This window comes from Rhinatrema bivittatum, chromosome 3 (genome assembly GCF_901001135.1).
Source record: "Rhinatrema bivittatum chromosome 3, aRhiBiv1.1, whole genome shotgun sequence".
NCBI lineage: Eukaryota > Metazoa > Chordata > Amphibia > Gymnophiona > Rhinatrematidae > Rhinatrema > Rhinatrema bivittatum.
In genome coordinates, this window is record NC_042617.1 from 512,964,029 (window position 1) to 512,988,150 (window position 24,122).

The 24,122-nt window shown below is 45.3% G+C and overlaps 1 protein-coding gene across 1 annotated transcript in view; it reads right to left on the reverse strand.

Annotated features, from left to right (window-relative positions):
- Positions 1–1,012: 1,012 nt before the first annotated feature.
- The window catches only part of ADCY3 (adenylate cyclase 3), a 369,755-nt gene continuing 346,645 nt past the window's right edge, over positions 1,013–24,122 (reverse strand). Inside the window, exons 16-20 of the mRNA XM_029596196.1 lie at positions 23,062–23,208; positions 19,120–19,239; positions 18,150–18,276; positions 6,085–6,209; positions 1,013–1,276 (exon numbers count right to left, since the gene is read on the reverse strand). Of these exons, the coding sequence (XP_029452056.1) occupies positions 1,094–1,276; positions 6,085–6,209; positions 18,150–18,276; positions 19,120–19,239; positions 23,062–23,208 (702 nt within the window). The 3' untranslated portion in view covers positions 1,013–1,093. The remainder of the gene's footprint in view (positions 1,277–6,084; positions 6,210–18,149; positions 18,277–19,119; positions 19,240–23,061; positions 23,209–24,122) is intronic.

Here is a 24,122-nt window from a genome sequence, read left to right on the forward strand (position 1 = left end):
GTTCAGCTTCAAGAGACAAGTATCAGAAATCTTGGTGTTTTAAAAGATAGGATAGATACTGAGAAAAGATTATTAGAGACCCACTGGTTCAACTGAAGAAACCAGATCTAGGCATATTGATATATGATTTTAAACAGAATATTGAATAAAAGCTTTAATAAAACAGTCTTGTTCTTTATCAATACCTGTAAGTTCTTCCTTTAAAGCAGTGGCAAAGGTAACAGCAGCGGAAGGCAGAGTGCAAGGCAGTATTTGAAAGAGGAATACTACTTGCAGGGTAAGACAAAAATATAATTGTGGATTTGCTTTATATATTTATATGTATGTATATATATATATATATATATCTTTTTTCTTTGAAAGACAACCTTTTTAATCCAAATTAAAGGAAATATATTGCACTCTCTTTGATTTTCGTAACTATTCGTTCACGACAGGATGAGTTTGGTATGATGTAACAGAAAGGCTGAAAGCCGGTCGGGTTTCCCACTCCTCATATTCAGGAGTCCTCTTCTGTCCCAGCCCGAGTTCACCGCTTTTAGTGGTGCGCACTATAAGTTGTTTGGTCTGCGGCGCTGACATCCTGCAGGGTAAATTCAGAACACCTGCCCCCTTTCTAGTGTTGGCTTGGTTTACTAATACTAACAAGTAACTGGTATATCAAACAGTGGAGTTTTCAGGAACTTCTTCACCTAAATGCCACCTGAGTAGATTAGCTTTTTGTTGCCTTTTCTCTATCAGCGCGCTTTTCCTATGAGCAGCAGGACCAAAGTAGGTGAAAGCTCAAAAGAGACCTTTGGGGGAGGGGGGGGCGGGACTGGAGGAGCGCTCCCTTCCCCCTAAGAAGCTGAAGCCGCGTATGCCAAGGTAAACAAACAGACACCTTGAAAGTGAATCTCCAGCAAAGAACGTGATCAAAGGTTCTTGTTTTTAATTCATTTCCGTTTTCAGGTTGCTAATATTTGTTTTGAACAGTTCTGGAGTGTTCACAGTTGTGTCGTTTGCCTACAGAGCAGCATCTTGTTTCTTTTTTAAATCATCTTTTTTTTTTTTTTTTGTCAGTCCAGCCAACTAGCTGACGGAGCAATCGTCATCATGAATTGTCCACCACTTGATGCGGTAGAGTCACTGAGGAGCCGTTGATGAAGGAGCCTTGTTTTTCCCGTCCTTTCATGAAAAAGGTGAGCAGCTCTCCTTTGCCCTTGACGTAAATGGGTCCTCTGCGCACAAATCTGAAGCCGTACTCCTTCAGGATATCCTTGGTGTCCTCCACTACCTGAGGAACAAAGCAGACGAGTTACATTGATACCACATGGGTGGAGCAGTCCCCGCAGTTTGAGGGTGTCCCGCAACTAAGAGGGGTTGACAGGAGCTAAGGAGGGAAGTGGGGCTTACATTTATTTATACACCACAATCCACTGATACCACTGCCTGTCCAGGAGATGGCACAGAACAGGCAGCCCTGGTCTAACCTTCAGGGAATATCTTCTCCAAACCAGAATTAACATTGTCTAATAGGGATGTGAATCGTTTTTGAACGATTAAAATTATCGTCAGATAATTTTAAAATCGTCCAAAATCGTTAGAGTGCACGATACAATACAAATGCCCCCGATTTATCGTCAGGGGCATTTGTATTGTATCGTTAAATAGGGCGCGAGAAAACCGGCACACCAAAAAAACCCTAAAATCCACCCCGAACCTTTAAAAGAAATCCCCCACCCTCCCGAACCCCCCCAAAATGTTTTAAATTACCTGGGGTCCAGTGGGGGGGTCCCGACGCGATCTCCCTCTCTCTCTCTCTCTCTCTCTGGCCACGGCTGCGTTGAGAAATGGCGCCGGTGGCCCTTTGCCCTTATCATGTGACAGGGCAAAGGTAGCGCCGGCGCCATTTTGAAGATTGGCAATACCGCCCGCGTGCAGGAGGTCGCTCCTGGACCCCCGCTGGACTTTTGGCAAGTCTTGTGGGGGTCAGGAGCCTCCCCCAAGCTGGCCAAAAGTCCCTGGGGGTCCAGCGGGGGTCCGGGGGCGATCTCCAGCAGGCGTGACGTCGGGAGCCAGGAAACAAAATGGCGCCAGCACTACCTTTGCCCTGTCACATGATAAGGGCAAAGAGCCACCGGCGCCATTTCTCAACGCAGCCGTGGCCAGAGAGAGAGAGAGAGAGGGAGATCGCGTCGGGACCCCCCCCCACTGGACCCCAGGTAATTTAAAACATTTTGGGGGGGTTCGGGAGGGTGGGGGATTTATTTTAAAGGGTCGGGGTGGGTTTTAGGGATGTTTTAGTGTGCCGGTTTTCCCGCCCTCCCCCGATTTACAATTTTTAACGATTTTTTAAAACAAAAAAAACCCGACGATAAGATTTCCCTCCCCCCCAGCCAAAATCGATTGTTAAGACGATCGATCACACGATTCACACCTCTATTGTCTAATGTTGCCGCTCTATTTTGATTCTCTCTGTGGCCCTACAATTTCACTAACTACTGGAAAATGAGATTTGCTGGTCATGTATTCTGAAGTTCTGCTGAAAAGTCCAAAACTGGCCCAGATTTATTTATTTTTTTCTACACCACTTTCCCAATTCAAAGACTACCCAAAGCAGCGTACAAAAGCACCAAAGGCCCACCTAGTAACTCGAGGTGGGGTTTAGGTAAGAGTGTAGGGGGTTAGTACAGTGGATTAGACAAAATCAGTTAGAATTAAATTCTTCTAAAACTGAGGTTTTGAGAATCAATGCAAGGACTGTTGAGGGCCATCATTATGTGTGGCGGTGAATTTGGTTAAAATCTGTTCAGCAGAGAAAATAAGTGATTAAAGAGTTTATTTGGATTATAAATTTGAGGGAGAGGCTCAGATTTCAAGGGCAATCCAATTGGTATTTGGTAAACGGAGAATGTATTTATTTTTGTATTTATTTAGAATACTTATATTCCACCTATAATAACTCTATCATGCTAGGTGGATTACAATCTAAAACATATAAACAAAAGAAAATATTAAAAACAAGTGATTAGAATAGCCATTATAGATCTGCTAGCTACTCCATAAATGTTGCGCGTCCCAGCCGCACTGGTGACGCGGTCGGCCCTGCTCGCCTCGCGCTGCCCTCTACCAGCTCCGGCCTTGCCGCTGCTGCCAGCTCCCGACATCCCCGACGCTCTCCCCAGGTATCCTCAGTCTCTTCCACGCCACAGGCCTCTCAGCGGAGCTCCCGTAGGGGCTCCACATCTTCCATCTCCTCGGCCCTGCACCTACGAGTGCGCGCGGCCGACGTCTCTACCTTTAAAGGATCAAGGGCGGGAAACCCGGCTCAGATGCATCCTGATAACATCACACGGTCCTAGTACAAAAGGTGAGGTTCTGTCCCCAGAATCTCGCCTTGGCAATCAGGTTGACACCTCAGTGTGCTAGTTTGCCTGTTCCTTGCATCTGATTCTGCGTTCCAGTGTCTCCTTGTTCCAGCGTCTCCGTGTTCCAGTGTTCCTGTGGTCCCCTGTGTCTTCCAGCGTCTGTCTTATTCCTGCTCCACATTCCCTGGTAGTAGCCTTCAGACTGATTCTTGGTACTGACCCCTGCTTGCCTGACTACGACTGACCGCTGCCTGGACCCGACCTTTGCCTGCCTTCTGACCACGTTGACTGCTGCCTGGAACTGACCTCTGCCTGCCTGACCACGTTGACCGTCACCTGCAACTGACCCTCGCTTGCCTTGACTACACTCGGACTGACCTTGGATTTGACCCTTGCTTTGGCTGACCACTTTTGGATGGATACCCTGGCTTTGACCCTTGCGCTTCACTCGGACACCCTCTTTGTGCCTTCTGTGACCACCAGACTGACCTGCTTGGACTCTGCCCACGGCCTTCCTCCGACCAGACCCACAGGTGCTACCTGTTCCGCCCGGAGAGCCTTCCTGAAATGTTACCTCCCTGAGGCCTCCAGAGTCTCCAGTTCAGGTCTGGTCCATCCTCTCTGCATCAGCCGCGCACCCTTACTCGTGGTGGGCACACCTCTCCGCTACATCTCCGGGAGACCCTCTGAGGCCCACCTACGTCCAGGCGGTCCGGGTACCCAAGGGCTCAACCTGCAGAAACCCCGGACTGTTATTGGCAAAGCTCCAGCTAGCCTCTGTCTCCTCGTGTGCTCCGCCTCCTGGTGGCAGGCGCTCTCTGGGTGTGACCAGAGGGCCGTATCAATCCTGCACCAGGCCAAGGGTCCACCTCCAGTGCAACAATAAACTGATGAAAAACTTCCTTAAAGAATAATGTTTTCAGTACTTGCGGAAAACCTTATAATCATCTAGAGAATGATGACAGCATTAAAACCATTTCTGGATATGAGCAGTTTCAAGACTGTTACTCCTTCATTAGTTGTATCCTATTTAAATAAATGTAATGGGTGAGATTATCTAAGCATTCCTTTCAGAGATTGTAGCTAGTGAAGAATGTAATTGCTAGAACAGTTTTGAGCTGTTTAAGAACTCCACTGATGGTTATTGATTGAAGTAAGAGTTTGTTTTAAGATTTTGACATTGAAATTTAAGGTGTTAAGAGGGGTAGGACCTGGAAATCTCACAAATACATTAGAATGGTATCAGCCACATTGTGTATTAAGATCAAGTCAGGGAGCACTAAATAAGGCCCGATCTCTAAGGAAATTTGTGGGGCCCAAATGAGAGCCAGCATGGTTTCAGATGTGGCTCCATTTTTTATTTTGGAATCACCTATGCATTTGGAAATGGAGTATTTAACCTTTCGTAAAAAATTAATGACACAGCTTTTCCCTTAAGTGAGGTAGTGGCTCAATTAAAAATACATTTAGGGGGATTTCTGGGGATTAATTGAAACTTAATTCTTATATATAGCTGGATTGCTTAAGATCTTGAGGAGTGGTTCAATGAACATGATATTGGTCCATTGTTGAGGTGGATTTTATTTATTTGCAGGTAAATTTTAAAAGGAGCGTGCATGCTCCCATAAACACACATATCGGGCACACGAGCAAAGATATCCTTAATTTTATATTGTGTGTGCAAGTACACGTGTATCATTTAAAATATCCCCACTGTGCATATGTGTGTAGCATTTATGTGCGTACTCGCACAAGTGACCATAAGAGGGGGGGCGGGGGAGAGAAAGAGAGCGGCAATCTGACACTCTACATATCTCACACTATAAGAGGGGCACATTCAACTCAGGGTGGGTTTTGAGTGGGGCGGTGTTACAAGGGTCTACAGTCCTTTGCGCCCTAGGCAGGGCAGACCAATGTAACACCGCCCCCCCCTCCTAAAACCCACCCTGAGTTGAAAGTGCCCCCTTACAGTGGGAGATATATAGAGTGTCAGATTCTCTCTATCTCTCTGTCTCTCTCCCCCCCCCCCCCCCGCTGATGTCCTCGATCCTCTGTCTCAAAATCTCCAGACTTGCGCCTCATCAGGACCAGTAGTAAAGTTACGCATGTAACATGGCACGTGTTGCCATGTTCGGCCTTGCAAAATTCAGGAGTTATTGGCGTAGGTCTTGGCCCCACCCTGGAATGCCCATGCCCTGCCCCTTTTCAGCCTCCATATTCCTGATGTGCACACAGATATGTACGCGCGTACTTCCTGGCTTCTTAAAATTCACGTTGCTCGTGTGCAGCCCACACACGCGTGTATGGGGCTGTTTTTCTCGAGCAACGCTTTTAAAATCTACCTGTATGTGTGTACATTTTAAAATGTTATTAATTTTGTAATTGATTTCAAATTGCTGCACACCACTTTGACTGGCCATTTTTGGGTCAGAAGGCAGTCTATAAAAGTTGTTAAACTTGCCTGATGAGCAGAGTTCCCAAGGAGAGGTGAGGGGAGATGATAAGAAAGGAGAGGCAGTGAGGTGAGTAAGAGGAGCTTGAACAGTATGTGGGAAAGGATAGGGAGCCAATGTAGTGACTTGAGAAGAGGGGTTATATGGGTACACCGATTTTAGTGAAAGATAAGTCATGCAGCTGAATTTTGGATAGACTGTAGTAGAGAAGGATGGTTCACTGGGAGACCTGTGAAGAGAAAGCTGTGTAATTTAAACAGAAGGTGATGGGAATACTGTACCTGTATATTCCCCATAACGCCTGTCGACTCCATTCTGCTGGCCACATTCACGGTGTTCCCCCATATATCATAATGTGGTTTGCGTGCACCTATCACTCCAGCCAGCACGCCTCCTTTATTCAAGCCTACATAAGCACAACACAGAAAAAAATGAGCACCTCTACCTGCATTTCATGTTGATGTGGTTGTCTCTGCTGTTCAGTATCTGGACACCTCTCCTTTGATTAGGTAGACATTTAAAAAATCATTCATGGTCTACAGCTAGATGTTTCACATCATGGCCACTATTGCAGCTGAATGTAAACTGTTCTTAGGACATATTTAATCAAGTGGCCCAAAAACCATGTGCCCCATTTATTCATATTTCCCTGTGAAATGGTTGCTTGTGAGCTATGAATATATAGCAGGGTCTGTTTGTCTTGTATTCTTATCAATTACAATGCCAGAACTTCCTGGGGAAAATGGGTTTTTATTTTTGAGCCATGAATACCACCGGCTCCTCGGGGCTGGGGGTATTCATGTTTACGAGAGGAGGGAATCTCAGCTGTCACACAATGGCCAGGCTTAGGTGCGTGCTTGCCGGGTTGTAAAGGGAACCATAGCCTGTGGCCATCGCCGTGATAGTTGGGTTAGATGAGAGAAAAGGAAAAACCCACGATTAGTTGTGAATGAAGGTTAATGGTGCCTTTGCCCCGTTGGTTCATATTAAGAAGGAAGTCTGGAGCCGGACCGGTGTCTCAGTGAAATTCACCCGGCTTTGATTCCCAGCTCAGGTCTTCCCCTCCCCAGGTGGACTGGAGTTGGAGATGCTATGGAGAAAGTCATCAACATTCAACAGTGACACCTAATGGCCAGATTCAGAGCCAATGACTGAAGGGCTCAGAAGGAGCCCAGATGTAAAGCCCCCAGCTGAGGACTGTCCCTCCTGGACTAAAGTAAATTGGGAGGAGATATATAATAGGGGAACAACATTCCCAGGTGGCTGTGAAGATAAGCTCATGGTACCTGATCCCAGCCCTGGTTGCAATCAAGCTAAAAGAGAAAGGAGCAGGAGGGAGCTGGAAAAGAGAGAAATCACACCTTCCCAGAGGGCGGCTTTTTCAAGTTATTTTGTGGGGGGTGCTCGAGTGAATATCATTTTTCCAATTTTTTTTTTTACTTTCAAACTCAGGGCATAGAAAATTTTATGCTCTCTTCCTGTTCAAAATTATAGGTAAACATTTCAGAACACTCAGAAAAGGTCTGCAAGTGATCATGTTTAGAATAAACGATGAGCCGGGGCAGGGGCGTTTCCAAGATGGCGATATAGTTGGATGTACGTGCAGCAGCTCCGAAAATGCTTTCCTTGTTAAATTAAACCGAATAAGATACTTTGTATCTAAATCGGAATTTCTTACTTAAAATGCCGCTTAAGCATAAAGCCAAAATCAGGGTATTCCTGGCAGACCCAGATCTTGTATCAGAGCAGCAATTAATAATGCAGTATACCGCGTCTGCACAGCCACAGCAGGCTTCAAGCCCCATTGGCATAACTGGGAGAGAAGGCCAGATTTCGCCCGGGGAAATTACTCTAAGCCCGCCAGATCTTAGACAACCTGTCATAGCTTCCTCACCGCATCTCACCGTTCCTGCATTGATGAAAGATGAAAATCTCATCGGATACCCTTTGCTTGCCGGGAGCATCAGCAGTGACCCGGAAGAGCTCCTTACCAACACTCTGTCGAGAGCTCTGGACCCCTCAGAGAGAGGAGTGGTTGGAGGAGTGACTATCCCTGTGGGAGAAGAGAAGAGCTCAACAAGAGTTGATGGAATAAACATCTTGGAGACCGAGGATTTTAAGAAACCTGAGGTTGTTTCGATGGACTCCCTTTGGGGAATGATGGCAGGTATGTCTAAGCTAATTAAGGAGCAAACACTTCAAATAGTAGTGCTGGGCAAGAAATTAGACTCTGTAACCAAGGATAATCTCTTAGCACAACAAGAACAAGTGCAGGCTACAGAGTCCTTAAAATCTGATGTTAGGAAATTACAGGACACATCTGCAAGTTTGGTCGGGGATACTTTAATTTCCTCAAGAAGGTTAGAAGCCGTCGAGAATTACCTTAGACATTTGAATATCATATACATTTTCCTAGGATTATGGGTGAAATACCTATTGTAACTTTCAAAAGATACCTGCAAGAGGCTTTGAAGATCCAGGTGGAACAAATACCTACATTAAAAAAGATCAGTTTTTTGATCCAAAGAACTGGAAATACTCTTTAACTGAAGGGAACAGGCCTGATTTCCTACACCTCACCCAATACTTGGAAAACTCTGAGTTGGAAGTAATTGACAGAGCGGTATTATTTGTATCTCTATATTCGGAACATGACTTTAGCCTTATAATGAAAGCTTATTTAAAGAATATGAAAGCGCCATATCATGGTCAAATGGTCCGAATATATCCTGACTTATCTAGACTGACACAACTTCGTCGAAAAGTTTTCCTATCTATGAGATCTGAGGCACAAGCTTTGGGTGCAAATTTTCAGCTTTGCTACCCATGCAGATGTGTGATAAAAATTTCCAGTAATACCTTTATTTTTTTCAACCCTGACCATTTGAAGGAGTTCCTTGTTAGTAGAAGACAACCTTCCATAAATGAATAAGATCAATAGTAAATTGATGTGCAGTAAAATCGCCTATTGTTGATTAAATGTATTTCTTCTCAATGTTCTTGCTGTAGATTTCTTGAGATATGATCTGTGAGCCAGGGTCATGTATTGAATGTACTCTGGAACATATGTTTTTCTAATTTAATTATTTTCTTGTAATTTTTTTTTCTTATATCTCACGAAATGTATTTCACACAAAGTTTATTCTTTGTAGAATTTATGTAAAGTGATAAATAAAAAAAAAAATAAATAAACGAGGAGCCAATGAGATCTAGAAGAACAGTGAGGACCGAGCAAGGGACTCTGTTCTGACACATTTAGAGTCCATAGGATAATTTTATATATTTTTTTTGGCTTTCTAGCCTCTTGCTGCTCCGCATCTCTCCCCTACATATTTTGAAACTGATAAATTGTAATAGAGTAAACGACTAAAGATGAAGATAAAATGGCCCATCCAGTTTGCTTAGTTGTTTTTCTCTCTGGTTTCCAACCGCTTTAGGTAGACGAGCATATACATTTTTACACTTAAAACAATACCAGCTCTTTCCTCAGATCTTTTGCCCAACCTCTGAATGCTGTTCCCGTCGCTACCCTTGATATCTTTCCCAAACACGCTCATTAATATTATCTATTTATTTATTTATGAACTTTATTATACCGATGTTCGCAGGTCACATCACACCGGTTTACAATTAACCAAAAAAAGGGAAAATTACAAAGAACGCGGAGGGGGGAAAGGGAAGCAGGCTAGAAAAGGGAAGTGTAGAAGGACAGGGGGAGGGAGAGATTAGGTTAGAAAGATAGGAACACAGATAAGAAAAAAGATAGCAGAGAGTAACCAGGATAAATTTCTTAAAATATATTACAGAGAGTGCGCAAAAATTAAAACTGCGGTAACTGTATACAAATAAATATATGAGACAAAAGGCTAGCTCTGAATGGCAGGTGAGGGGGGGGGGGGAGCACACTAGGTCACACTAGGGAGAGAAGGGGGGGGGGAGTAGGGTGGTGGAGGCAATAGGCGGCGGTTGGGGCAGTTGAAGGAGGTAACTATCTATGTTTGATTTGCATCCGGGTAGGCCTGCTTGAAGAGCCATGTCTTTATGCCTTTTTTGAAATTATGTAAGGATGGTTCTAGACGGAGATTGGTGGGGAGGGAGTTCCAAAGGGAGGGGCCAGCAATTGAGAAGGCTCTTTCTCTGGTTATAACCATGGCCACTCATGTGCAAATCACCCCGATCATCTTGGCAGCTTGATGGCGCCGTACAGCTGCTATTAGGATTGTAGCCATGGCTGTTCTATGCCAATTATCCCAGCTATCCTAGAAACCTAATACTGTTTGTATTGCAACCTTGGTTACTCCTTGAGATTTTCTCAGTCTCTTTTTTAGACATCTATTGAGGTTGATCACTCTCTTCCCATTTAGTATTATATTTTTCCCCTCATTGACCTGTTAAAGTTTCATGGGGGTAAGTTTTGGACAACTCACTTAGGTGCAAACCTTATTCCTAGTTTTCAAGGGGGAAGTGCAGATGTACATTCCCTTCAAAAACCGCCCACAAAGAACCCACAGACTTTGCACTTTCTTTGGCTTCTGGCTGTGTTTTGTTGGGTTTTTTTGCTGGAAAACAGCATGCATACATTGGAAAATCCTATTTATGCACACTGATTTCCAACACTGCACTAAAAAGGGCCCTGGAAATGCCTTCCTTCAATCCAGTTAAATATACGTTTGCTGTGCAGACTTCACAAGTCCAGTCAGCTGAACCCAGGGAAGGCAATTTTCAGCCAGCCCAGTTCACCTGGATAAACGGCTTTAACGATGGCGCCCTACACAACCGAGCAAACACTCAAGTCTCAAATATGTACACATTGGGGTAGATTTTACAAATTTGCGCACACGCGTACTTTTGTTCGCGTACCAGGCGCAAACAAGAGTATGCGGGATTTTAATAGATGCACGCGTAGCTGCGTGTATCTGTTAAAATCCGGGATCAGCGCGCGCAAGGCTGTGCAAAATCGGCAATCTGCGCATGCTGAGCCGTGCAGCCTGCCTCCGTCCCCTCCCTTACCCACCCCCCCAGCCCTACCTAACCCCCCCCCCCACCTTTGTTGCACAAGTTACGGCTGCCCGAGGCAGGCGTAACTTGCGCGCGCCGGGCCGGCCGCCGGCGTGCAACTCCCAGACCCGGGAGCCATTTTGGAGGCCTCGGGCATGCCCCCGAAACGCCCCCGGGCCGGAACCACGCCCACGGCCCCACCCCCAAATGACGCGCCACCTCGACATGCCCCCCCCCCAGGAAAGCCTCGGGACTTACACGCGTCCCGGGGCTTGCGCGCGCCACCGAGCCTACTCAACATAGGCTCGGCGAGTGCAGGGGGAACTTCGGGCAGGTTTTCGGGGGGTACGCGTGTATCTTACGTGCGTACCCCTTTGAAAATCTTGCCCATTCTGTTGTGGTTTCAGTTACCGTTATCTCAGCTGGTAGGTTATTCCAGGTATCTACAACCTTCTCAGTAAAAAAAAAAAAAAAATATATATATATATTTTTTTTTTTTCTCCTCATTTTCTCTTTGAAGTTTCCTCCCTGCCAATAATCAGGCCGATACAGTACAGTTTTCGATGCACGTCCAACCCCCCCCGAAACTAATAGTGCCCATCAACATGCAAATGCATGTTGATGGGCCTATTAGTTATTCCCGCGCGATACAGAAAGTAAAATGTGCAGCCAAGCCGCACATTTTACTTTCAGAAATTAATGACTGCCCAAAGGCTGGCATTAATTTCTGCCGGCACCGGGGAAGTGTACAGAAAAGCAGAAAAAACTGCTTTTCTGTACACTCTCTGACTTAATATCATAGCGATATTAAGTCGGAGGCCCCAAAAGTAAAAAAAAATTAAAAATTAAGAAAAACAAAACATTAAAAATCGGCCCGCGGCCCGGAAGATGGATGCTCAATTATGCCGGCGTCCGTTTTTCCGAACCTGTGGCTGTCAGCTGAATCGCGCGCCCAGGAGAGTGGCCTGTGCCCGCTCTCCCGCTCGTTTTTCTGTATCGGCCTGAAAGTGGGATGATGGGAACAGATGCACATAAAAAAATAAAAATAATAAGGTGAATCTCCCTGCTCCCTTTTCACACTTGTCCTCTAGACTCCCTTAAAATATTCAGCTTCCAACTGGTGAATAAAAGGATTTTTTTGCATCTTAATTTCAGTAAGTGGGCTTGGATGCTGACGGTTGAAAGCATTGTATCCTGAAGGTTTTGCTTCCTGCTCTAGCCCCTCACGCACCTGCTGCCTAGAGCACAGGGCTCGTTCTCTGATTTTCTGTTTTTATTTGACGTGGACACTGAGCCAGGCTGTAGATGTCTGTGCTGCAAGCACTTGTGACTCAGCAGGAGGAGGAGGAAATCAGCCAGTGCTCCAGTTAGGCACGAATGATTTGTGGCGAGGGAAGGGGGTGAGGGAAGAAGGGGGTCGATGCCTGGGGGCAATGTTAAAGGTGGTGAACGTTGGGAGAGGTGAGGAGGACAGTGACTGCTTGAGAGAGGAGGCCACTGGATGTTGCTACAGTATTAGGCACCACTGCTTCTGCCAGCCAGGGGTGGGAGGAAAAGCCAGGCCATATCAGTGGAGGAAGGAGCACGAGATACAGAGCACATCAGACATCATGAATGAGATTTGGGAAGAGGAGACCAAACCTAGGCTAAGGGGTAAGCGATGGAGGGACAAAGCAGGGAAAAGTCCATAAACTGTTATTAACCAGATAGACTTGGGAAAACCACTACTTATCCCTGGGCGTTAGCAGCATGGGATCTATCTACCCCTTGGGATCCTGCCAGGCACTTTTGACCTGGATTGGCCACTGTTGGAAACAGGATGTTGTGCTTGATGGACCCTTGGTCTGACCCAGAATGACAAATTTTATGTTTTTATGGACGGACGGATGGACAGACATATGAGAGGACTGGGTAAGAGGGAGAAGGAGGCAGAAGGCAGGAAAAGGGAAAGAGAGAAAGGGCAGGGAACTGAGGGGGAGGGAGAAGAAGAAGGGAGAAAAGATCCTGGATAAGAGTCAGGATGATGGAGAGGGAAAAAGGACAAAAGATGGGAAGGGAGACAGGACTGGGTATTGGGAAGAGGGAAATAGAGAAATGATTCAGAAAGAGGGGACTGGGAATAGGTGGTGTGATCCAGGGATGGAGATGGGGAATAGAGAGGGAAGACCAGGGAATCAGGAAGAGGGAGTGAGAGAACATTGGATAGGAGAGGTGACCCAGGATGGAGGGAGAGGATTGAATATTGGTTGGAAGGACAGGGAGAAAGGACCTGTGATGGGCGTGAGAGAGAGAACCTTGGACTGTGGATGGAGTGGGGGGAGGGGCAGGAATCCTGGGAGATAAAGGAAGAGGAAGAGGGATGAGAAAAAAGAGAGAGAGCGAGAGTAGGTATGTTTCCTGCCAGTGTGTGTTTTTCCTCTGCTGGCTTCAATCTTTGGACCATTGCATGGGGCCCTTTAATCTTGCAGAATCTGCCTGTTCGGTTGTCAGATTGAAGCTGGCAGAATTAAGCACACACAGATAAAAAGTGCTGCTCTCCTCCTGCCAGGGAGGGTGATGTGCCACAGGGATTCAGCAAACTTGAAAGTGAGCCACAAAATAAAAACGGCTGAGAAGTGTTACTATAGTGTGTGATATTCAGAGCGAGCAGTAGATGGTCTACGTTCTGGAAAATTTACACTGTGCAATTGACTGTGTTATATCGTAGTGGTTGCTGTTCTAAGTGAGAGGTTTTCCCATTAAGAAGGTTGAGAAGCTGGTTCCTGAAAAGGAGTATGCCCCTCAGTGTAAAAGGGGAGGTTTAAGGGAACCCCTCTGGGGAATGGGTTCAGCCTGGGGCTTCCTCTCTGTGAGAGGGCCCTACTGGGACGTTCCCTCTCAAGGGTAGAGGCCCAAGGCAGTAAGCTGTTTCCTCACAAGGAAATACCCTAGGGGTGATGTGCCTCCTCCAGAAGGTGTGGGAGGGGGAACAAGACTGCTGGGGACTGGGAAAGGAGAGGGGTCTAGGGAACAAGATTTCTGGAGAGTAGGGGGCTGGGAGGGGAAAGGAGGCTGGGGAACAAGACTGCTGGGAATTGGAGGTCTGGGAGGGGGTAGGGGCTGTTGAGTTAGATTGCTGGGGAGTGGGGTTTCTGGGATGGGAAAGGCAACTGGAAAGCAAGACTGCTGGAGAGTGTGGGATCTGGAAGGGGAGAGGGGAATGGGGAGTAAGACTCCTGGGGAGTAGTTTGTCTGGGAGAGGAGAGGGGAGCAAGGCTGCTGGGGAGTTGGCAATCTGAGAGGGGAGACGGAGTGGGAGCAAGAATGCTGGGAGGGTCTGAGATGGGAGAGGGTTGGGATCAAGAGTGCTGGAGAGGGAAGGGGAGCAAGACGGCTGGGTAGAGGGGGCTTGGGAGCAAGAGTGCTGGGGAGTTGAGGGTCTGAGAGGGGAGGGGGGCTTGGGAGCAAGAGTGCTGGGGAGTGGGGCTCTAGGAGGGGAGAGGGGGCTGGGTAATAAGTCTGCTGGGGATGATAAGCAAGACTGCTAGGGATGGATGTATGAGAACCTGTGTCTATGTGTGCATGTGTATGAGAGCCAGAGAGCCTGTGCTTGTGTTTATGCATAGGAGAGCCAGAAAGCCTGTACGTGTGTGAGTGTGTTTATGAGAGCCAGAAGCCTGTGAGTGAGGAAGAGAGAGATTGTGGGTATGAGACAGAGACTGGGTGTGTATGTGAGAGATAGAGAGGGGGTATGAATACGAGTATGTGTGAGAAAAGGGCTGTGGAATTTCCACTTACTAAGGCCCCACCAACCACGCTATCGATTTGGCAGAGGAGGAGGTGTGCATCCTGCCTTGCCCTGTGGAAGGAGCCCAAAGTCAAAGCTAGGTCAACTATGTGGCTGGAAGTTGTTCCCTTGGCTGTGGGAGCTGAAGAAGGAAACTGCTGCTGCTTGCTGCTTCAACAGGGGAAGAGAAAGTATAAGAGAAAGCATATGTGTGGGAGACAGAGAGCATGTGTGTATGTGTGTGGGAGATAGAGACAGCATGTGTGGGAGAGAGCGAGCATATGTGTATGTGTGTCAGAGTATGAGAGAGAAAGCATGTGTGCAGGAAACAGAGAGCATATGTGTATGTGTGGAAGAGAGAGCATGTGTATGTGTGGGAGAGTAAGAGCATGTGTGGGAGAATGAGCGAAGAAGCATGTGTGTATGTCTGCGAGAGAGAGAGCATGTGTGTGAGAGACAGCCCATGCGTGTGTGGGAAACAGAGAATGTGAATATGTGTGGGAGAGAGAGAGCATTATGTGTAGGAGACTGAGAGAGAGCATGTGTGTGAGAGACAGACCCCACTTTCTCTCTGCCTAATAATCCATGACAATTTTAGGGCATTTGGAAATCAAAAGTTCCCATGTATGGATAACAGGGTATATTTTTAAATCCTTATTTGTTTTAATTATTGGGTATTATTTGATATGTTAACTGAAATATTTTATTGGTGTTTGGAAAATGTTATGTGAGTTTTTAATTACTGAATATTATTCAATTCATTATTTTTGAATTATTTTTTTTATTGGTATGCTTTTAATAACTTTATTGTTTTATGAGGAATGGTAATGCTCCTGTTCTTCCATTGTTGCAGTGCATACAGAATTTGGCTTGTTGCGGTTTCCAGTTCAGTTTTTCTCTGTACATTTCTATTTATTTTTTATTGTCTTTTTATTCTGTATTTGAGGGTCTATCTGTGTTTTGTATGTGTGACTGAATTGAGGTATTTCAATAGTGTGTAGCTTTTCGTAGGGATCTATAGTAGCTTGGCTTGTTCTGTTTTCCTAATAAGGGGTGTATTGCTGTTTTAGACCTGGTGTAATATTTGCAGTGTTAACTTTCATAGGTAGAGTTGGTGCTTTTGAGTGCTAGCAGTTAGTGTTGTTTTGATATAGAAAGTTTACTGCATTGTAATTCTGTTTTCCTTTGGCATGAGGGTCATGCTCTTGCCCAAGATGCATTACAGTAGGCCTAATACCATATGAGTTCCAAGTGTCTCTTGCTTTTTAGCAGGGTTTTCTGGTTGGCACCACAGCAGTGCATGTAGTAAGTGATATTTTTACCTCAAAAGACTGTGCTTTGAATGTCCTTTTTCATGAAAAATCTGTTATTATAAATGCATAATTTTTAATTGTGTGTGAGGAGGGAGTGATAGGGTAGGGAATGCAAGGCTGTAAGGTTTTCCTAGGGCACCTAATACACTTGCACTGGCCATGGGCATTGCTATACAAACACTGAACAGAGACTCCCAGCTCGTGGTGTCAGGTGTTGTGTACTGGGTGAGGGTGCAGATTTTCACTTGGCCCTTAGGCACTACGTTGTTTGGCTACTGCTCTGGAGAAGAAAATTCTGGAGGAAACAAAGCTTCAGGATCTTGGGAGGAAAGATACTATGTGGCATATCATGAGTATTGAAAAGGATTCCTGATGTAAACTTGATACGAAAACTATAATGTCTATGGTCTATTTAAGAAGAGGAGAGGACATTGTGGAAGAAGCAGTGGTAAATGTAACTGCTGGCAGTATATTAAGATGTGGAGTAGAGGACTGAGAAAAAGAGTTGGTAAAATGGTTCTGCTGCTAGGAAGACAAGTGTACAAAGTTGGGAAGGCACTTGTACCTTTAACTTTCCTTGTAATTCTGCAACTACCTCAGCCCAGCTGGGTAAACCTTTGCACCCTGATCTAATCAGTTATGTTCACTTTGCTACTCATTTCTGACTGCTGGTAACACCCCAAAATAAGCGCTGGTTGTTTTGGAATGTATCTTGGAGTGAATTCCATATTTCCACGGATTGGGAGTTGCAGCAGTCAGAGGGAGTTCATAGAAAGGTTTCTCAGGGACTGAAAGCCCTAACCAGCTAAGGAGACCTGTATATCCTCCTAGCCTCTGGGTCCGGGTACACCACACCATCTGCCCAACCCATTTTCATAGCTCTGAGGCTCTACTCCAGAGACTGGCACTTGGCCCACACAGATGCCAGACCCTCTCACATCTTATATGCCCCGGCTGGGATGCAGAAGGGAAGAATGGACTTCAGGAGGACAATTTTCCAAGCAATCTGCAAAGGTAAATAGCTGTCTGTAAACTGCCCTCCTTCAAGATCGTTAAACGTTCACATGTTGCTTCACAATGCGTGGACTTCTAACCGCACCCAGATGAGGCATCCCTGGGGGGGAGGGGGAGGGGGGGGGCGGGAGAGGCGTGTTTAGGTCAGGGGAGGAATGGTACGTGCACCGATGACATTTTAAAATCCTTGCATAAGCTTCTCCAGCAAAATTCTACCTGCAGAAAAAGCAGGTGCAAGTGACCTGTGAACTTGTGCACTGAGAACTGACCCAATGTGGACAGTTTGAAAATTGACCCCTATAAAGAGATCATAAAGAAAATGCATGCATTTGAAATGTGATTTTATAGAAAAATCATGAAGATTAGCTGAAAGGACTTGATTTCAAATGAATGGGTACATGAGACAATGGAAGGTGGAAGAACGCTGGCTGAAGAACCAGTCAAAAGGAAAACGAGATTTGCAGGTTATGTACTCCAGAGGTTCTGGCAGCAAATTATCTAATCTAGTACGGAAAGGCATGATAGAGGGCAAAGGATACCGGGAAGTGGTGAACAGTTTGAGGTGAAGGCATGAAGTAGGGTCAATATCTGGAGACAGGGGACAAAGAGAAGAAAGGTTAGCCAATGGAGAACTGGCACACCACAATCGCCAACACTGACATAGAAGACAGCACGTGATATTGATGAATCATTAGCTTGTTATATTCATTTGATGGGGATTATTAGCTGTAACGAGTTTCCTCCTGCTCTTTTAGTCTCCCAGCTCAGTTAGAACCGGCCTCTTTTGAACTATGGAGCCAGAGCCTTCATTTGCAACCTCTTGGCATTTTTCACTTATTTTATATCCCCCTCCCAAATCTGCCCAACCATTGCAGCAATGTTCCTTTGCCAGGGGTCATATAGCCCGTGGTTTCCTCTGCAGCCCAGCATGCCTGTCCCCTTAGGTCTCACCTGCAGGTGTCAACATTGAGCGATGGTTGTGAGTGCTAACTCCACAGCATCCCCAGCCCTAGCAAGCCTAGAGAACGGAAAGCCTGACCCTGGTCTCTGCACTGAAAGCAGGATGCTGCCAAAAAAAAAGCCCCTCCCATAATAGCGCCTGATTCTATTTTCTGGAATACATTACTGGACAAAATCCTCCACTGCACTGGCTGCCTTCGCGCTGTTGTAATTTTGGTTTATTATTTTCTGGGGGCTGCCATCCATTTGTTCCCACTGGAACAGTACTCGCTGCTACCCCTGGACAGTCACTTGCCTATTCGAAGCATAAAGTTGTTAAAGGACTGGTAATTGATGTTCATTAGGGTCACTTTCATGGACAGGGCAAAGTCGGCCAGATCCGCTAAATGCTGCCAGCGCTCTTTGTCAGATATCTCTTCTTTCTGGAAAAGAAAAAGCACGACAAAATGAAGCTCACACGCGTAAGGGAAGAAAGAGGCGACGGCCATATGAAATGTTACTGGCGGCAAGGGCAGCCACTGTTTTTTTATTTACCCATAACAATTGCTATCCCTAAGCTCGTCTACTTTTCCCCCACAATTCTTCCTTCATTTTACATCTTTATCTCCTTTTACCCTCTCTCCCCTTCACTGATACTTGGGTGACTTTGATTTCCCTCTCCTGCTGAGGCCAGAAGGACGAGGATAGTGGCCGATGCCTTTTGCACATCACTTCCATGATGCACCCACGTCCTAACAGGAAATTCAGACACAAGTGTCCTACATTGTAGGTAAGCCATGGGTCTGGGTTTTTTTTTTTGTTAAACAGTTTCTACAAAAGAGGTGGCAGAGACCTAAAGACAGGTTCAAAACCACTCTGTCAGTTTAAACTGAGCAGTCAATTTCCATTCGGCATACTTTGGCCATGCAGGCTCCATGGGACTGGCACATTGCTGTTATCTATGCAGGACACTCACTAACCCATCAAGATCTGCCCTAGAATCCAACTTGCAGAAAAAGTTATTGTATTCATTGCTTATTAAACACTAGGCACATCTAGGAGAATCTCCCTTTCTCAGGGGCAATCCTTGCCTATGCAAACAAGTTGCAGTCACAGACTATCGCTGCTGACACTGTTCATCTGGAGGGAGGTGCCACTTCTGTTTCAGCGCACCGTCCTCTCCAGCATGGAGCCAGCCGTGCCCAGCAATTTTCAAATAAGAGGGTCACATTAGCCCAGAATCAGTTGCTGTCAACCTCCTGCCAATATCTTGCTGCACTCTTTACTTTTATGGTGCTGCTGTAGCCATTGGTGTTGGAATCCGGTGTCACTCCAGAGGCGGCCATGTAGGTGCTGCCGATGGTTTTGATCTTTGTGATGCAGCGGAACTGAGCATCATCCAAGAGCTACCACACATAGGGAGAAAAAAAAAAGAGACATTATGGATTCAGTAAAAGGTTTGAAAAAACAAAGCCAGTCTAATTAGCAAGGTGTGTCCTCCACAACAGAACGGAGGCAACCAGAAAAAAGATATTCAGTTTCATAATAAAGGATTCTAGTTTTGGGACACCTTGGCTTCTAATTCTCAACTGGTTACCTCCACGGCTTTGTTAACAGCCTTCCTTGTTGCTTTATCAATCCTCCACAACAGAACAACATAGTTGATGATAGCGGATTAGAAGCATTTGGCCCATCCAGTCTGCCCAGTTTTCACTGCCTAAGAAAATATATCAGAGGTTTGCTAAAGTTTCATGTTGGTTGATTTCTCTTCTTGAGGCTCAATGCAGCAGCACAATTTCTTTGTGCACATTGGTTTGTTTTCTCCCTTTTACAGCCTTCTGATATTTCATGTAATTGAGCAGATAGGGCTTAAAATCTAGAACCCCTCCCCTCCTCTCCTCATCCCCAATCCACACACATCTTTTCTACCTGCTATACCCCAACTGCTTTTACCACTGTGCCTGGCGTCTGTCCCAAGCATGTTTACATTCTATCCCAGTTCTGATTGCTGCTACTTCTCCTAGTCGGCTATTCCAGGCATCCCCAGCCCTCTCAGCAAATACGTATTTCCTCCTACTTCTTCTGAGACCTTCCTCCCTCCAAATTTATGTCATGACCCCCATTCCTTGTTCATAGATTTCTTTTTGAACAGGAAACATCTCCTTCCATTTTACTGAAGCCAGACCAATAGCAGAATATTTCTACCTATTCTTCCTTTTCGTTCTGCCTTCCAGTGAGTACATTTTTGAGTTCCTTAAGTGTCTCTGAACAGGGTTTGTGTTGCTGGCCATGTGCCATGTTGAGTAAGGGAAAATTATTTTAACATACTGGAATCCGAGATCCTGTGGTGAGATTACTGCATTGTTTTGTTCCCTCAGGCTGATGCGGTAGCTATAAAGCAAATCTACATTTTCTGTGTGCTCTGCAGTATTTCAAAGGTGTGCAAGACAAGTAGTCAACTCAACCTACATCAACTCTGAAGTCATTATTTCTGAAACGGCTTCAGCTTTTGTACTGCCATTCCTCTAGGACCTTGGGGGCAGCCATATTCAAAAGATTCTCACAAATTGCTTTACATGGGATGGGATCTAGTTGGTTCATTTGTGACATTGTAGGCCAATAAGATACAGTGAGTGTTATTGTACTATGTGACTCTTGCTGGCATTGTTGCTTCCAGGGGATGGACTACTACATTTTTTAACTGATACGGGGTACTGTACCTTTGAAATTCTGCACAATGCACAGAGTTTTCTTTTACAAAATGGCTGCCTTAAAAAGTAATATCCCTCTCACCTTTGGTGCATGGATATGATCAGCAGTGATTAGTCAAAATCAGATAAACAGGGAACATATCCCCTTATTTCACATATACATGCTCAAATCACCATTATATAAAATCTTTATTTGAGCAAGTATTATATTAACTTTCATGAAGAATTACATGCAATTCGTATTTATCTGTTTTTAGAACTTTAGGAGTTGCTTTGGTATTGGCTCATAGTGATGTACACAACATCTGTGACCAATCAAGTCTAAAACGTCACAAAGGCAGATTCATACAATAGCTCAAGAAAGTTCTAACTCAGTGGTTGATGACATTGCAAAGACAGTGTGAGAGCTACTGTCAAATCAAGACAGTCTGAAACCATTATATAAGGAGTTAACTTAAAAGTTTATGAAACAGAATAACATTTCTCAATTGTCCTATAGGTAGAGGGTGAGGAATCGATACGGTTCTGCATCAGGATGCTCATGAATAAAATGAGAAGCTTGGGAATGAGTGCCAAGTTGGAGGCACGGATTACAAACTGGTCGATGGATCGAAGACAGCGGAGTACCACAAGGATTGGTATTGGGACCAGTTCTGTTTAATATCTTTGTGAGCGACACTGCGGAAGGGGTAGAAAGTAAAGTTTGTCTATTTGAGGATGATTCTAAGATCTGCAACAGAGTGGACATGCCGGAAGGAGTAGAAAGAATGAAACATGATTTAAGGAAGCTTGCACAGTGGTCAAAGAGATGGCAGCTGGGATTGAATGCCAAGAAGTGCAGAATCATGCATCTGGAATGCAGTAATCTAAACGTCTATATGTGATGGGAAGTGAAAGGCTGTTGTGCACGGACCAAGAGAGGAACCTTGGAGTGATAGTGTCTAGCAATCTGAAGACGGCGAAGCAATGTGACAAAGCTAGTAGAATGCTGGGCTGCATAGAGAGAGGATTAACCAGGAAGAAAAAGGAGGTGATAATCCTCTTGTAGAGGTCCTTGGTGAAGCCTTACTTGGAGTACTGTGTTTAGTTCTTTAGCCCGTATCTCAAAAGGGACAGATAGGATGGAGGTGGTCCAGAGAAGGGTGACCAAAATGGTGGTGGGGGGGGGGGGGTTTCCATCAAATGGAGAGGTTGAAGGACCTAAATATGTGTACCCTGGAAGAGAGGAGGTGCAGGGGTGATATGATACAGACCTTCAGATACATGAAAGGTTTTAATGATGCACAATCGACAAACCTTATCCGTTGAAAAGGAAACAGTAGTACTGCATTCATGATATGCAACTCCAGGGGGGATAACTCAGAACCAACAACAGGAAATATTTCTTCTTGGAGAGGGTGGTGGATGCTTGGAATGCCATCCCAGAAGAGGTGATGAAGACGAGAACAGTTAATGAATTCAAAAGGGCATGGGACAAACACTGCAGAACTAAAAGGCTTGAAGAAACGGATGGTGTAACATTTCTGCATGGGGTGACAGTTACTACCCTTAACAGAATGCATGGGAGTAACTGCACACAGCGTTGGTTACTATCCTTAACAGGACGCATGGGGTAAACTGCATGGAAAGGCAATTACTACCCTTAACAGATTAGGGGTAGCCTGCACGAAGCAGGAGATACTATCCTTAACAAGAATACATGGGGTAACCTGCATGGAGTAGCAGTTACTACCATAAGAAAATTATTGGGCAGACTAGATGGACCATTTGTTTTTTATGTACTGTCATTACTATGCTACTATTTTGAAAAGAGAAGAAGAAGCAAAAAGACAGAGATGGAGCTCAGATAGATAAAGATAAAAAAAAAAAGGGAACAAGCAGTGAGAGACATAAATCAAAACAGAGAGAAAAAGGTTGGAAAATGTATTTTTGAAAGCTGAACAAGGATTTCCTGCTATTTTCTATAATAAATCAGCTCAGTTTGTGTTTTCCTCTTAGCATCAAACCAAACATCTAGGCTCAGCTCTGCCTCTAGCAGTGAACGTGGTATCCCCACATCGCACTGCACAGCTGCTCCATGTTGCCCTCCCAGGATCTGCTGTCCTGCGTGGCAGCACACAGTGTACCCCTTCCGCTCTGGATGGTCTGGTTGCACAATTTCTTACTCCTGGACTGTTTGACAGCTTTCAAAGGCATGCAAGGAGAAGGAACAATATTCTTAATTCCTTATTATCCAGTTGTAAATTTTACTTATTTGTATTGTTACATGTTAATATTTTATTGTACCTCACTTTGATGTGTAAAGGGAAATGAGGGTAATCAAATATAAATAAAATAAAATAAACATTGAGATAGAAAGTGACTCAATTACAGTCACATGAGTGGTAAAGAGAATTTTAACTATTATACTATCATCATCTTAGATTAGCCTACAGCATATTTAAAATGCAAAGTAAAAAGGCTTTTTATCACAAAGCAATAATCTGATTTGAGAATGTAGAAAATGATTTTACTTACTGCATCAAAATCTGAAATAATTTCATTCAGGAACCTTAGACATTCAATCCCACCGTTGTTGATGCTCTCCTCTGTATAAAAGTCAGAGAAGTTTGGGATGGAGGCAAACATCACGCCAATCTCATCATACGACTGGCTGTATAGTTCCTGCAAAATTGTGAAAACAAGCAAAATATGTTAGATTGTTCTTCCTTCCTGTCTGGCACCCCTTCTTGCAATGTCAGATAAATTGATTTTGGCATCCAAAGTTTCTGGTGGACAAGACTAGCAGAGGTGAGGAGCTAATTATCTCCTGCAGACTCCTGAGGGTGAATTCCACTCTCTCAGTTCTTCTTCAGCCATTTTGGACCATGTGTCTAACAATCAGAGGACTATCCCTTTGTTTCCCTAAGTGAGCATGCACATCATACCCTTCTTACCAGAAGCAAATCAACCTAAAAGAGTTGAGCTATGAAGAGGCATAAGAACATAAGAATTGCTATACTGGATCAGACCAAAGTTCCTTATGGCTAGTATCCTGATTCCAACAGGTTCCCAAATAGTTGATAGTTCCCATGCTGTCAATGCCCAGGGATAAGTAATGGCTTTCCCCGAGTCTACATGATTAATACCGGTTTATGGAATTTTCCTCCAAGAACTTGTCCAAACCTTTTTTAAGCCACATCCTGTCAATGAGTTGAGTTTCAGAGCTTAATTATGCGCTGACGGGCAGATTTTAATAGCCCTGCTCGCGTAAATCCGCCCGGATTTATGTGAGCAGGGCCTTGTGCGCCAGCGCGCTTATTTTGCATAGGCCGCTGGCGCATGCAGAGCCCCGGGACGCGCTTAGGTCCCGCGTCCCGCACGTAGGTCGCGGGACGCAGCGTTTCGGGGGCGTGGTTTCGGCCCGGGTCGGGTCTCAGCGCGCCAGCAGCCTGCTGGCGCGCGTGGATTTACGTCTCCCTCCGGGAGGCGTAAATCCATGGATAAAGGTGGGGGGGGGGGGGGGGTTTAGATAGGGCCGGGGGGGGTGGGTTAGGGAGGGGAAGGTGAGGGGAGGGCGAAAGAAAGTTCCCTCCGAG